Source organism: Garra rufa, chromosome 13, assembly GCF_049309525.1.
Source record: "Garra rufa chromosome 13, GarRuf1.0, whole genome shotgun sequence".
Classification (NCBI taxonomy): domain Eukaryota; kingdom Metazoa; phylum Chordata; class Actinopteri; order Cypriniformes; family Cyprinidae; genus Garra; species Garra rufa.
The window spans coordinates 9,878,755-9,892,993 of record NC_133373.1 but is presented as its reverse complement, the minus strand read 5'-3'; the positions used below and the strand labels follow the sequence as shown (position 1 = coordinate 9,892,993).

At 34.4% G+C, this 14,239-nt stretch overlaps 1 protein-coding gene across 1 annotated transcript in view; it reads left to right on the top strand.

Moving 5' to 3' along the window:
* The first annotated feature begins 2,919 nt into the window (after positions 1 to 2,919).
* The window catches only part of usp24 (ubiquitin specific peptidase 24), a 63,953-nt gene continuing 52,633 nt past the window's right edge, over positions 2,920 to 14,239 (top strand). Inside the window, exons 1-10 of the mRNA XM_073816877.1 lie at positions 2,920 to 3,084; positions 3,176 to 3,243; positions 3,392 to 3,535; positions 4,765 to 4,887; positions 5,546 to 5,581; positions 5,687 to 5,752; positions 10,425 to 10,490; positions 12,752 to 12,826; positions 13,168 to 13,326; positions 13,421 to 13,535. Of these exons, the coding sequence (XP_073672978.1) occupies positions 2,955 to 3,084; positions 3,176 to 3,243; positions 3,392 to 3,535; positions 4,765 to 4,887; positions 5,546 to 5,581; positions 5,687 to 5,752; positions 10,425 to 10,490; positions 12,752 to 12,826; positions 13,168 to 13,326; positions 13,421 to 13,535 (982 nt within the window). The 5' untranslated portion in view covers positions 2,920 to 2,954. The remainder of the gene's footprint in view (positions 3,085 to 3,175; positions 3,244 to 3,391; positions 3,536 to 4,764; positions 4,888 to 5,545; positions 5,582 to 5,686; positions 5,753 to 10,424; positions 10,491 to 12,751; positions 12,827 to 13,167; positions 13,327 to 13,420; positions 13,536 to 14,239) is intronic.

Here is a 14,239-nt window from a genome sequence, read left to right as displayed (position 1 = left end):
TTTACCAAATCGCCCACCCCTAGATCTCGCTTTCCCTTTCTGACTTTAAACTCACTGATTTCCAGAATTTGGGAATGGCATAGACATCTAACATTCCCCTGTAGAGCGGAAAGAGTGAAGGTGACTTTCACTCTGTTGTTGCGCTCCGTCTTTTCAGACGTGATTGCACATTCACTTAATCCACTCACTCAAGGGCAAACATATGTCTTGTATACTAATATTCCCCTGGCAGAAGTGTTTCCTGTACACAGAGTCCTCAGTAACGCGGTAATCTGCTGCAGCGCGTACGCTGATAATCACCAAACAACCACTGAAATATTTGGCCTTTAAAGGTGGTATATAATTGCAGCAAAGCTAAACATAAATAGCCTTAGAAATCAGCTGCCAAGTGAATTTCGTTTTGCACTCCACTCAAACAACAACAAATCTGTGTTGCTAGCCTTGGGCAACCGCGTTCCAGATTGCAGCATTAATTATGCATGTGAAACAGATGACGTAGATAATACATTAAATTTGGTTCAAAACGAGGTATATGGAAGTCTCATGATGTTAAAGGACTGCTTTGTCTGTTAGTCTGCTTTGAAGTGAAGATAAAAAGTCTGACATATATGTGACCCTGGACCACAAAACAAGTTTCAAGTAGCACAGGTGTATTTGTAGCAATAGCCAAAATACATTGTAAAGGTCAAAATTCTAGATTTTTCTATTATGCCATAAATCATTAGGATATTAATTAATGATCATGTTCCATGAAGATATTTTGTAAATTTCCCAACGTAAATATATCAGAATTTATTTGGTAAGAACTTCATTTGGAAAACTTTGAAAGCGACTTTTCTGAATATTTTAATTTTTTTGGACCCTCACATTTCAGATTTTCAAATAGTTGTATCTTGGCCAAATAGTTCCTTTCCTAACCAACCATACATCAGTGGAAAGCTTATTTATTCAGCTTTGATGAAAACATTCACCCCATGACTGGTTTTGTGTTTCAGGTTCACATATTGTTATGTAGGTCTTTATTTTGGAGTTACTGACCAACATCCTTGTTTCTGCATAACATAACAATAGCATATATCATTTTTTACATCAAAATTGTATTTATTTATTCACTAATGTCGCGCATGATAGTTAAAAAAAATAAAAAAAATAAAATAAAAAAAAAATAAATATATATATATATATATATATATATATATATATATATATATATATATATATATATATATATATATACACAACTGTTTTCAACATTTTTAATAAAGAAGCATCAAATCTGTATATTACAATGATTTCTAAAGAATCGTGACACTAAAGACTGGAGTAATAATGCTGAAAATACAGCTTTACCATTACAAATATATTATTTTTTAAATATATATTCAAATAGTAAACAGTTATTTTAAATTGTATTAATGTTTGGCGATTATTGCAATTTTTTACAGTATTTTTGATCATAAATTGCATTGCTGAACTTAAGAGAACCTGGCCCCAAATTATGAAAAGGCTTTAATGGAGACCTATTATGCCCATTTTTTCTAGATAAAATATAAGTAACAGATAATTTATTATATCATTTTGAAAATTACTATTTTGAGGGGAAGCCAAAACATGCTGTTTTCGTGCATGTCTCCTAAAAAAAATGAGCTTCTTCTCCCTGCCCTCTTTTCCCGAAAAAGGCTGTGCCTTACAGCTTGTACGTCAGACACTCTGCTAAAAAAAACCATCGGTTTGGTTTTGATTATCATGCCTAAAATGCCACTAAAAATGCATTTTAAAGCCATATTAGTTCAAAATTCTAATATGTGACCCTGGACCACAAAACCAGTCTTAAGTCGCTGGGGTATGTTTGTAGCAACAGCCAAAAATACATTGTATTGGTCAAAATTATCGATTTTTCTTTTATGCCAAAAATCATTAGCAAATTAAGTAAAGATCATGTTCCATGAAGATTTTTTGTAAAATTCCTACTGTAAACCTATCAAAATGTAATTTTTGATTAGTAATATGCATTGTTAAGAACTTAATTGGGAGAATTTAAAGGTGATTTTCTCAGTATTTAGATTTTTTTGCACCCTCAGATTCCTGATTTTCAAATAGATGTATCTCAGCCAAATATTGTCCTATCTTAACAAACCATACATCAATAGAAAGCTTATTTGTTGAGCTTTCATATGATATATACATCTCAGTTTTGTCAAATTTAACCTTATGACTGGTTTTGTGGTCCAGGGTCACATATAGGGTTTTCTAAGCACACACATCCGAAGCACGTGCACAGAAATGGGCTGAACTTAGTACTAAACTAAGTTCTCTTTCATGACTTATTGCGCTTAAACTGTCAAATACTCACAAGGTTATGTTAAAAACACATGAGTTACAAAACAGTTGGTTATGTCTGTGAAGTTAAACAGCTGGGAAATAAACCACGTTTATATTAGATGTGTGGCAGAAGCGTAATATACAGTAAATAGATAAATAAATCTACTTCTCTCTTGTCTGCTCTGAGGCTGGGACTCTATAGAGTGTTCTGTGCTCATCTGTGCATCCAGCGACAGAACAATTAGCATGATTTGCTTGAACTTGGCGTTAGAACTGGTACACCGTTGTCGCTTGCACCGTGGGTGGAAACATGCAGATTAAGGGGTGGTAATATTATAAGAACCCTTTCTATGTCATGGAGGGAGCAATTCACATGCTTGCAGAGAAAGGCTTACCAAAACAAAGCTATTGGGTTGTCCTTTTTTCACATTTTCTGAGTTGGTCGATTCACCGGGGACCTGTTTATAGCACTTGAGCACAGAAAAAGTCTGATTTTCATGATATGTCCCATTTAAAAGTCTGTAATGTATGAAAAACAAAGAGTGACTGCATATGTTCATATTGTGACACATCTATTTTTCTGTCTCTTATAGAGGAGTAATGATGAGAACGGAAACTGTTCTGGGAACAGCATGGAGTTTCCCACCACTAATCTGTATGAGCTGGAGAGCAGAGTGTTCACTGATCACTGGTCCATCCCATACAAGAGAGAGGAATCGCTTGGCAAGTGCCTCATCGCCTCCACCTGCCTGGCCAGACTGAGTGAGTTCTTATGGCTCTTTATGTACATGTTTGGATATTTGTGTACTCTAAAAAGAAATGTCACATCTGAAATCGTTTTTCCTCTCTGTAGGCCTGGCTGATGCAGATGAGAATTGTAAGAGGTTCATTGACCGGTGCATGCCTGAAGCCTTCAAAAAGGTGTGTGTGTGTGTGTGTGTGTGTGTGTGTTTGGACAAGCAAGCATGTAAACACAAAAGCTCCACATGCTATCAGGTGTTTGTAATAAATTGTTAGAAATGGCAAGATATGGTAGGATGAATAATTTGGATGTTAAACGATGTTGTAGTTGCTGACGTCCAGCGCGGTGCACAAGTGGGGAACAGAGATTCATGAGGGCATCTACAACATGCTGATGCTGCTAGTGGAACTGGTCGCGGAGAGAGTCAAACAGGATCCGATACCCATCGGCCTCATGGGAGTTCTCACTATGGTACACACACCCTTTTGCTATGATATACTAGTAACTGTGGGTAGCTGCAAAATGTCAGACTGTATTGTACTACTAAAAAATCTGTTTGGCGATATGTGTTTTCCCTTTTATATTAACATTATTAACATTTGAATATTTACCAGAAATTAGCCTTTCTGCAACCAAGAAGTTAGCGATTATTTTGATAATCGAGTAATCTGTTGATTATTCTGACGATTACTCAAGTAATCGGATAATTATAATTTTTAAGTAATAAAAATAGACCTAAGCAAACTATAGTCTATAAAATTACTTAAAATACATATATTATAGCATTAAGGCAGTAATAATTGGTTCAGATAAAAGTATCAAAAGCAAGTAATCATATGGTGTTACTGAATAAATCTAAATATACATAATCTATTATAAACAATAGAACTAATATACATTACAAATTATAACAAATGACTGCAGTGGGCCCCAACGGCCTGACAATTGTGTTTACACTGTGCAACCTAATCCTTGTTTAATATTGACTAAACAACGTTTAATTCAAATGTCTACTTAATCTTCAATATTAAGCCATTTATTTATGGCAGAAATACTACACCTACTGTAATTTCTAAATTTTGTAAACTAAATTTAGAATTTTGATATTGTGGTGAACAGTTAAAATATTAAGAAAGATAATGAAATGTTCCCCTTTGTTTGTGTAGGTTTAGAAATTATTTATCTTACGAATCTGAAAAAATGGCGCATGTTGCTTTCCCAGATTAACGTTGTAATAAACCCAAACTTGCAGCAGTATGCAAGGATAGAGTTTAAGACATGTGAATTTTAACTGTTTGTGTGGAGCAGCATTTAACCTACTGTGAGACACACATATATTAACCTACACACATCTAAATAATTAAAGGGCATATATTAAACCTGCAACGCATATATTTATTTGATTCAATCATAGCATTTGTGAATTCACAATAGCATTATGGTTTATTATGATTTTTAAATGGGTTTTTAATTATGCACCGGAAAACAGTCTAATAATGCATTTTATGGATTCTCGTTAGTCTGTGTTACTCAACACGGGAAAATGCAATCAAATATATTTTTTTATAATTGAGTACTCGAATTGAATCAAGGAATCGTGACAGTCTAAATTTAAGTGTTTTTTATTATTTTTTTAATGTACAAAAATCTACATGGACCTATGACAGAAGTTCTTTGTTTTTTGTTGGTTTTTTTGACAGGCTTTTAACCCTGATAACGAGTATCACTTTAAGAATCGGATGAAGGCCTGTCAGAGGAACTGGGCAGAAGTGTTTGGAGAGGACAGCATGTTCGCTGTTTCTCCCAGCTCCAGCTACCAGAAGGTACTGAAAATGTACATGTGTGTGTGCGTACGTGTGCTGTTGACGGTTGACTTGACAGTCCTCGCTAAAGAACAGAAAAACTGGTTTTGTACATTCCAACACGCTTGTTTTCAGCAAAATAGTGGCACAGTGTTAACCACAGCGAACGTATACATAACATATACATTACTTAACAAATACAGTCATATGTGACCCTGCATTACAAAACCAGGCATAAATACATTGTATGGGTCAAAATGATAAATTTTTTTAAGCCAAAAATCATTAAGATATTAAGTAAAGATTATGTTTCATGAAGATATTTTGTAAATTTCCTATCAAAAATATATCAAAGCTTAATTTCTGATTAGTCGTATGCTCAGCTAAGAACTTAATTTGGACAACTTTAAAGGCAATTTTCTCACTATTTAATTTTTTTGCACTCTCAGATTCAAATAGTTGTATCTCTGCCAAATGCTGTCATATCCTAACAAGCCATACATCAATTGAAAGCTTATTTCAGCTAAAAAAATGACCCTTATGACTGATTTTGTGTGTCACATGTTTCTTGAGTTTTACACCATGAAGTGTAGTATATTCTCAAAAGAAAATGATGTAATTTGCAAAGAAAAACAAAAACAAAAAAATGCATGAAATGTATCTTTTGTGTTCTGACTAGGAGCCTCATGGCTGGCTGGTGGACTTAGTGAATCGGGTAAGAACTTCAGTAACACACTGATGGAAGGAATTATATTACCTCACATTAGACAAATCTATGTGGTGTTTGATTTCTGAATATGTCTCTGGCTCATATTTGCAGTTTGGAGAGATGGGAGGCTTCACAGCAATTCAGTGCAAGCTCAACCAGGACGAAATAGAGATTGGGGTAAGACTGTGCACTCTGAACGTCTTTAAATGTTGTAGAGTAGGATCCTTGTTTTTATTTTTCACATATGCCCAAGGCCAATAAAAATGGAACAGTTATTGTTGACGTTATTATAATAATTATAATTATTGGCTTATCTGTGTCAGCACAAATGTTGGTGCATTCCTTGTGAACTGACTTACTTTGCACATTGGTATGTGGCTCAATTTAGACAAATGTAATCTCATTGCATGTCAAAGCGACGTAATTATCAGGGTTTCCACGGGTGCTTAAAAAGTCTTAAATTTAGTATCAAATTTAAGGCCATAAATAAAGTATTAAATGGTACAAGAAAATCTTAATTATGATTTCAAGAGGTTGTGTATTTGGGGACGGAAAGACCAGAATTGCGATATGGCTGAATGTGATGATTAAACTTCAGAAGGCTATGATTTTTTTATTTATTTAATTAATATGAGTGTTGGTTGTTTCAAAGTCTGGGGCTGTGCTACTTTCCGTACTAGCTTTACCAGGAAAAACTCTATATTTTTGTCCTTTTGAAAGTGCCACCTACTGGCAAACAATGAATTTTCAATAAGCCTGTCTGCTGTTTTTGTTCGCTAGAGCGAAAATCGACCCATTTTTATGCAGCAACCACGCATAGTTGCAAAAGATAATGCTTTATAAAATATGTTTGTTTTTTAATTAATTCTCTGATTGATAATTGTTTAAATTAATGGAAAAATTTATACTTTTGACTTATTCATTTTCTAAAAAAAAATAAAATAAAAGCTGAAATTTGATTTGATCGTTTTATAAGACTTGGTTTTTGTGATAATCTGCATCTGAACTGTAAATCACACTTTTAACAGTCAGTTTACAGATTAATGTTATCATTGACATATCCCACTCATATGGTATTAATTTTATTTGTGTAGGTCTTAAATTTAAATGTAGAAATCCTGCAGATACCCTTTTATGTTCAGTTGAGAATCAAGCATGTAAATGATTGAGCTAAAGTGTTGTTTCCCGTAATTGTTATTTCTGTGTAAACACAGATGCGGCTTGTTTATTGTAGATGTAAATCTGAACTCTGCCAATGTTACTCCCTTAAATGATTTCTTAACAAACTGGAATGAAATGAACTAAAACTAAATTGTAATGTAAGCTTGTAAACTTTGAAAAAAGGTTTTCAAATTTGAACCACGCCTTAAAATATAAAAGAGATAAAAGAGAGTTGGTTGCATACTCTATACAGGCTACAAGTTTAGATATCCCAGATATGAGCAGGACCCGTTATCTATGGGTTGAGAAACCTGTTAGCATAATAATGGAATTGCAAAGAAATGAATGGATAATAATCCATCAGAGCATAAGAGTGAAGGAGTAGTGTATGGATGAGGAGAGGCAGTATGTGTGAGATGCTGAGAGAAAGAGCGAGAGAGAGCGAGTTGAATGAGGGCAGATTCTATTATAGCATGTGTGCTAAAGAGCTCAGGGTGTTTATCACCATCACGGAGAGCATCCTACTCACACCAGACAGTGAGAAAGAGACGAGAGCAGGTGGATGAGAGAGAACATGAGATGCCACGTTCATATGGCTGAAAAAAAAAAACATTCAGGCCAGAAGATATGCACTAACAGAATTGCTTTTAAGCGCTATTCCTCATCAGGCCCTCTGAGGGAATGCAGTTGTCTGAAAAATATTAAAAATTGAGTTAGTGGGATAGTGGCAAAAGATTCTACCCCACAGCTCTCAAACACCAACTAATGTTTTATAGGGGCAGGTGAATGGATAGATAGACAGATAAAAGGTAGAGATATACGGGTTGGTCGATTAGCTTTCAAACAAATCACACAAGTTGACTGTGAGCTAGTTTAATTGGATAAACCAGTTCTAGATTTATCTAGATTTTTTCATCTAGATAAACTAAGTATTTTTTTTTTAATTTAGATAAAGTAGTTGTGCTAATTAAAAACTTTTTTTTTTTTTTAGTCAAACATATTTGTATGGAAGCCCGTTTCCACCACTGAATATTACATAAAAAAGAAATTGATTTAATCTCACAATTCTGACTTTTTTTCCTGCAATTCCAAGTTTACATCTCACAATTTGGCTTTTTTTTTTTTTAGGATTGCGTCATACAAATGTTCAATTCTGACTTTTTTTCTGGGAATTGTGATATAAACTTGATATTGGGAGTTATAAAGTTAGAATTGCGAGATATAAACTCTCAATTCTGTGAACATGTCAGTTTTTTTTTTCCTCTCAAAATTCTCACAATATCTCAAAAGTAAGAAATGCATGAAAAAGAGCCAGAATTGCAAGGAAAAAAGTCAAAATTGTGAGATACAAACTCACATTCGTGAGAAAAAAAGTTTTGAGTTTATTTCTCAAAATTTGGACATTGTGACTGAAGTTATATCATGAAATTCTAAGAGAAAAAGTCTAAATTGTGAGTTTGTATCTCACAATTCTGACTTTATAATTCACAATTCTGGGAAATAAAGTCAGAAGTATGAGATATAAACTATTAATTCTTAGAATCGCAAGTTATAAACTCAAAATTGAGTTTATAACCTCCAATTCTTAGAAATGCAGTCAGAATTGTGAGATATAAACATAATTCAAACTTTTTTTCTCAGAATGGCATGAAACGAACTCGCAATGCTTACTTTTTTCTGAGAATTTTGATGTAAACTCACAGTTGTGTTATAAAGGTAGAACTGCAAGGTATAAACTTGCAATTCGGAGAACTACTGCAAAATGTAAACTCACAATTCACACTTTTTTCTCAGAATTTACTCAGTTTATATCTTGCAATTCTGACTTTATAACACAGTTGCAAGAAGTCAGAATTGTGAGATATAAACTTGCATTTCTGAGAGTGTATTAGTCTTTTTTCCCTTCAAAATTGCACTTTATTACAATTTCGAGTTTATATCTTTCAATTTTGAGTCAGAATTGCGTGAGAAAAGTAATTTAAAAAACGTCAGAATTGTCAGTATATCTCGCAATTCTGACTTTATAACTCAATTCTGAGAAATAAAATCAGAATTGTGAGATATAAACTCATAATTCTGATTTTTTTTTTTCTTATAATTGCGGGATACAGACTTTTTTTCTTAGAATTATGACAGAAACTCTCAATTGTGAGTTATGAAGTCAAGAATTGTGAGATGTAAGCGTTCAATTCTGACTTTTTACTCAGAATTGTGAGTTTGTCTTTATAACACACAATTGCGATGAATAAGAATTCACATTTCAAACATATCAGTTTTTATTTCCCTCAAAATTGCATGTTATAACTCACAATTGTGAATTTATATCTCACAGTTTTGAGAAAAAAAGGTCAGAATTGCATGAAATTTTTTTTGCAGAATTCCGAGATACAAACTTGCATTCATGGGAAAAAAAGTCAGAATTGAGAGTTTATATCTCGCTATTCTGACTTTATAACTCGCAATTGTGAGTTTATATCTCACTATTAGGAGAAAAAAGCGAGAGTTGCAAGTTTATCAATTCTGAGAGAAAAGTCAGAATTACGAGATGTAAACTGGCAAAAAAAAGTGAGATAAAAAGTCGCAATTACCTTTTTTTAAATTTTTTATTCAGTGGCGGAAATGGGCTTCCATATTTACGTCATGTTTTTGTTTGGTTTGGTTAGATTTTTGCTTAGATTTTCTGTTTTGGTTGTAAGTTTTCCACCATTATTGTTGTTGAAGTTTTGTTTTGGTTTAAGAAGACAAAAAAACTCAGATATAGTCTACTCTCATCTGATAGATTAAAAAAAAAGACAGACAGACAGGCAGATTCTCCGAATGTTTGACAGCTTCATTATTTTTAGCAGACGAGGTGTCCGCTCCCCCTTCGGTGCGAGCGTGTAAATGCTCCCCCTTGTCTTGGAGCTGTGAAGCCGCCTTGTTTTTGGTTCCGCCCGCTTGTCTTTTGAAGGTGGGCATTAGCATGACATGGGTGCCAGGGCTGAGAGATAGAGCTGGCGACAGGGAAAAGATGCTTTGATTTAGGATTTGCATATTAATGCCCTTAACACAGGAACAGGAAGTCAGAGGCGAGCGCAGAGAGGAATTCTTTTCAGGGACACGTACGACCTGCTGTGGCCATGTAAAGAAAACTCTACTGGTTGATCGCCAGCTATGTTTTAATCCCAGACATAAAGGGATGCCCTGCTACAGTAACCATTTAATTTGTAGTGAGGGTAAGAGTCAATTAAAGCGAGAAAACAAGAGATGGAGCTGTCTCTTCTCCACTGACTGGGCTAATTCATTCACTCTCTCCAATGGATAAGTCATTTGATGCTGAACAGAGGAGTGATTCATCGGTGCTAAAGAGATGCCGGCAGAGAGATGTTGTGTAAATTTTGTATAAAAATCCCTAATTTTGTAGTTATGGTTCACTGTTTAATCAGGTGCCTCTGTGTGGCCATTAAAGGAAAAGCCTTACCTAAAAATGACAATTCTGTTATCATTTATTCTTTGAGCCTTATGTCATTCCAAACCTTTTATGCCACTGCCACATTGGTGAGTAATGATGACAAGTTTCATTTCTTGTCAGACTGTTCCTTTAAGAATTAGCTTACTCTTTGTTGTTGTGTCTTCAGTTTAAAGAAACATTACTTATTTGTTTTATTTTTGAGGATTCATTAATGCGTGTATCTGTGTGTTTCCTCAGTGTGTATCCGCTCTGGTTCAGCCGCTGGGTGTGTGTGCAGAATACCTCAACTCCAACTTGGTACAGGTGAGTTTTTCCACAGCTCATTTTGTTACATAGATCCCTGGAATACTTGGTTCTGATTGGTTAGAAGTTCTAGAGTCAAGTCAGTGAATTTTAGGCTGTGTTCACACTTTTAGTTCGGTTCGTTTGGTTCATTTGGTCTGGACCAAAAAGGAAAATGATACATTTGGTCCTGGTCTGCTTAGTGTTCACACTGGCATTTTTGACAGCGGACCTAAAGATACCAAACCTAAAGGCATAGTGATACGTTCACAACCTGACGTTGCCTATATTTCATGACGGAACTCACTGAACACTCCAAACAAAAGGAAAACGTGTGTTCAACTTAAAGCGGTGCCCTTGGCTCATTTTGTTCCCTTCGTGAAATCATGTCGCATAGTGTCACATCTTGTCATTACTATCTGTTTTTGGTTCGTATAGAAGTATTTGGTCCATGTCGCATTCATATTTCAATCAAACCGCACCAAAGTTTGTTTGGAAGTACACCGAGACCCATCTTTTTTGTGGTCTTGGCCTTCTTGTTTGGTGCACACCAGGGTTCGGATGGCAGCGTTCACACTTACGCAAATGAACCACACTCACAGAGCAGTGGCACCAGAGTTCGTATTAATAGAATCAAACATGACAAGTGTGAACACACTCTTAGGCTGACAAGCTTATCTGAATAATTTAGAATTTTTTATCTAGGTAATATGTTTAAATTTAGATAAGCTAGGTGTTCAAAAAGACACCAGTTAAAAAAAAAACCTAGGGCCCTATGAAATACGTTTTCTTTTTTTCCCAAAATCTGTTTTTCCATTTTAATTTTTCAAGACTTTGTTTTAATGGTTAAATTACAAAAATATAATTAAAAAGCATGTCTTATTAATTGAAATCATGAAACTTACACAATTTAACAGCAGTTTATTAAATGTTGAACAAAAATTGAATTTTTAAGGCCCCATGAAATACATCACATTTAGTTTTATTCTGTTTTGCATTAATTTCTGGATTCCGTTTTAATTGTTTCGATAAATTTTAATAACTAAAAGCATGTCTAATTAATAGATTTATAAAGAATAATTTATTATTATTTTATTTATTAATTTTGTCAGAAATACTGTGTTGTATATTTGTTATTTGCATTTTTCAGTTAAATATTCCTTAAAAAAATGTTTTAATAATGATTGTATTATTAGTAGTAGTGGTAGTACATTAAGTAATATATTTATGTCACAATTTAAACAAAACTTTTATTTTGGCAAGTTGCTGTAAAGACCTTTAAGTTTCTGTTTTTGTATGATATGATATGATTCTTATGATTTTTCTTAAACAGTAAAATGCTCATGAAATGACTCTCAGAGCAATATTATGTATAAGTTTTCATGTACTCAAGTTGAGGCGGTAGAAGCTGAAAACAGCATTCAGTATTCATTCGTTCATACATACAGCGACACTCTGTATTCTACATTCTACACATGTAGAATTCATATTTACATTGTATTTTTGCAGCTTAATATTCATAGACAGTAGTCCATATGTAGCCCTGGAACACAAAACTAGTCATAAGGGTAATTTTTTTGCAATTGAGATGTATACACCATCTGAAAGCTGAATAAATAAGCTTTCCAATGATTTTTTTAGGATAGGACAATATTTGGCCGAGATAACTATTTGAAAAAAAAAATCACCTTTAAATTTGTTCAAATTAAGTTCGTAGCAATGCATATTACTAATCAAAAATTAAGTTTTGATATATTTATGGTAGAAAATTTACAAAATATCTTCATGGAACTTGATCTTCACTTAATATCCTAATGATTTGTGGCATAAAATAAAAATTGATTATTTTGACCCATACAATCTATTTTTGGCTATTGCTACAAATATACCCGTGCCGAGACTGGTTTTGTGGTCCAGGGTCACATATAATAAAGTTTTAAGTTTTATTTAAAGTTTAAATCAATATTTTATGTCCGTGTATGCACTTATTTAGAAACTGGCGTGTTAACATCCTCCTAACATTGGACTCTTTGGGTTTGTTCTGCACCAGTAACCAGCTAACTGTACATTATTCAATACTTTCCTATCACGTATAATAGAACCTTAGATATCTTCTATGTATAATTAGATTTACCTGGTGTGAAGGACATGGCTTTGGAATACGATATTGAATCAAACATTTAAATCAACACGTTTTTGAACAGTGGTTACCAGAGAGATTTCAAGGACACTCTGCAATATGACCTTCAGCTTAAAGTGGTTGGTTTTGTTGTGTTTTCTAGCCCATGCTGGACCCAGTCATCCATAAGATGATAACATATGTGCAGAATCTGGAGGAGAAAGACCTGAAAGACAAGGTGAGACACCTGCATGCATTTCTTCATTCATTTTGGTGTTGATGTGTGTGAGTTTAGTGTGAGAAATCTGTCTGTGTTTTTCACTCTCATAAATAAGTGTATTAATAGAAAAGGGATTTTCTTTCTTCAGAGAGGGACAAAAATGTACATAATCATCAGAGTGAAAATTATTTGCAAAATTTAGTGTTTATTTGCATTGGTTTTGTGGTTTCTATGTGTTGAAATACAGTACTGTGTTTTAGATTATTGCAGAGTCATCCTGTTTTAAATTTAGGAAATGGTTGACCGTTTTTGACTCACCCTTGGTGTTTGTTTTTATGTGTGTCTCCTTCTCTCTAAAGCGTTTGGTGAGTATTCCAGAGCTCTTGTCGGCCATTAAGCTCCTCTGCATGCGTTTCCAGCGGGAGCTGGTGAACGTCGTGGATGACCTTCGGCTGGACATCCTTCTCCGGATGCTCAAGACGCCCCACTTCAGTGCCAAGATGAACTCCCTCAAAGAGGTTCAAATTCCTTTCCACATATTAGTGCTCTGGAGCTTAAAGTTCACGCCTGAGTTCTTCCTTCATGTTGAAGGCTTTTTTTTTGTTCCGATAGGTCACGAAACTTATTGAGGAAAGCACAGTTTCCAAGACTGTGAAGAACGCCATTGACACAGATCGACTTTTGGACTGGCTGGTAGAAAACTCAGTACTGTCAATAGCTTTGGAAGGTAAGGCAGTCCCTGATTCAGTTCAACATATGATTATTAAGTTTTTATATCAAACTCGTGTTGGACTGTTAATTGCCTGCTTTCATATCGGATTACAATACAAGCCACACAAGGGAAATAATACAGAAAACTGTATTTTCCTTGCTGTTTAGAGATTAAATTCAATAAGAGTTATTATCGCTAACTAAAACCATTAAAAACACAAATTAAGATATTTTCGATAAAATCCGAGAGCTTTCTGACCCCGCATAGACAGCAACGCAACTGACACGTTCAAGGGCCAGTAGTAAGGACACAAAATAGTCCATGTGACATCAGTGGTTCAACCATAATTTTATGAAGCTTTGAGAATACTATTTGTGTGCAAAAAACATAAATGACAAATTTATTTAACAATTTCCTCTCTTTAGTGTAATGGTGCGCTCACATCCGATGCGAATGAAGCGTTAAAGGAGTAGTTGAATGTGCTCACCCCCTTGTCATCCAAAATGTTCATGTCTTTCTTTCTTCAGTCGTAAAGAAATGGTGTTTTTTGAGGAAAACATTTCAGGATTTCTCTCCATATAATGGACTTCTATGGTGCCCCCGAGTTTGAACTTCCAAAATGCAGTTTAAATGCTGCTTCAAAGGGCTCTAAATGATCCCAGCCAAAAAAGAAGGGTCTTATCAAGCAAAACGATCACTCATTTTCAAAACAAATTGAC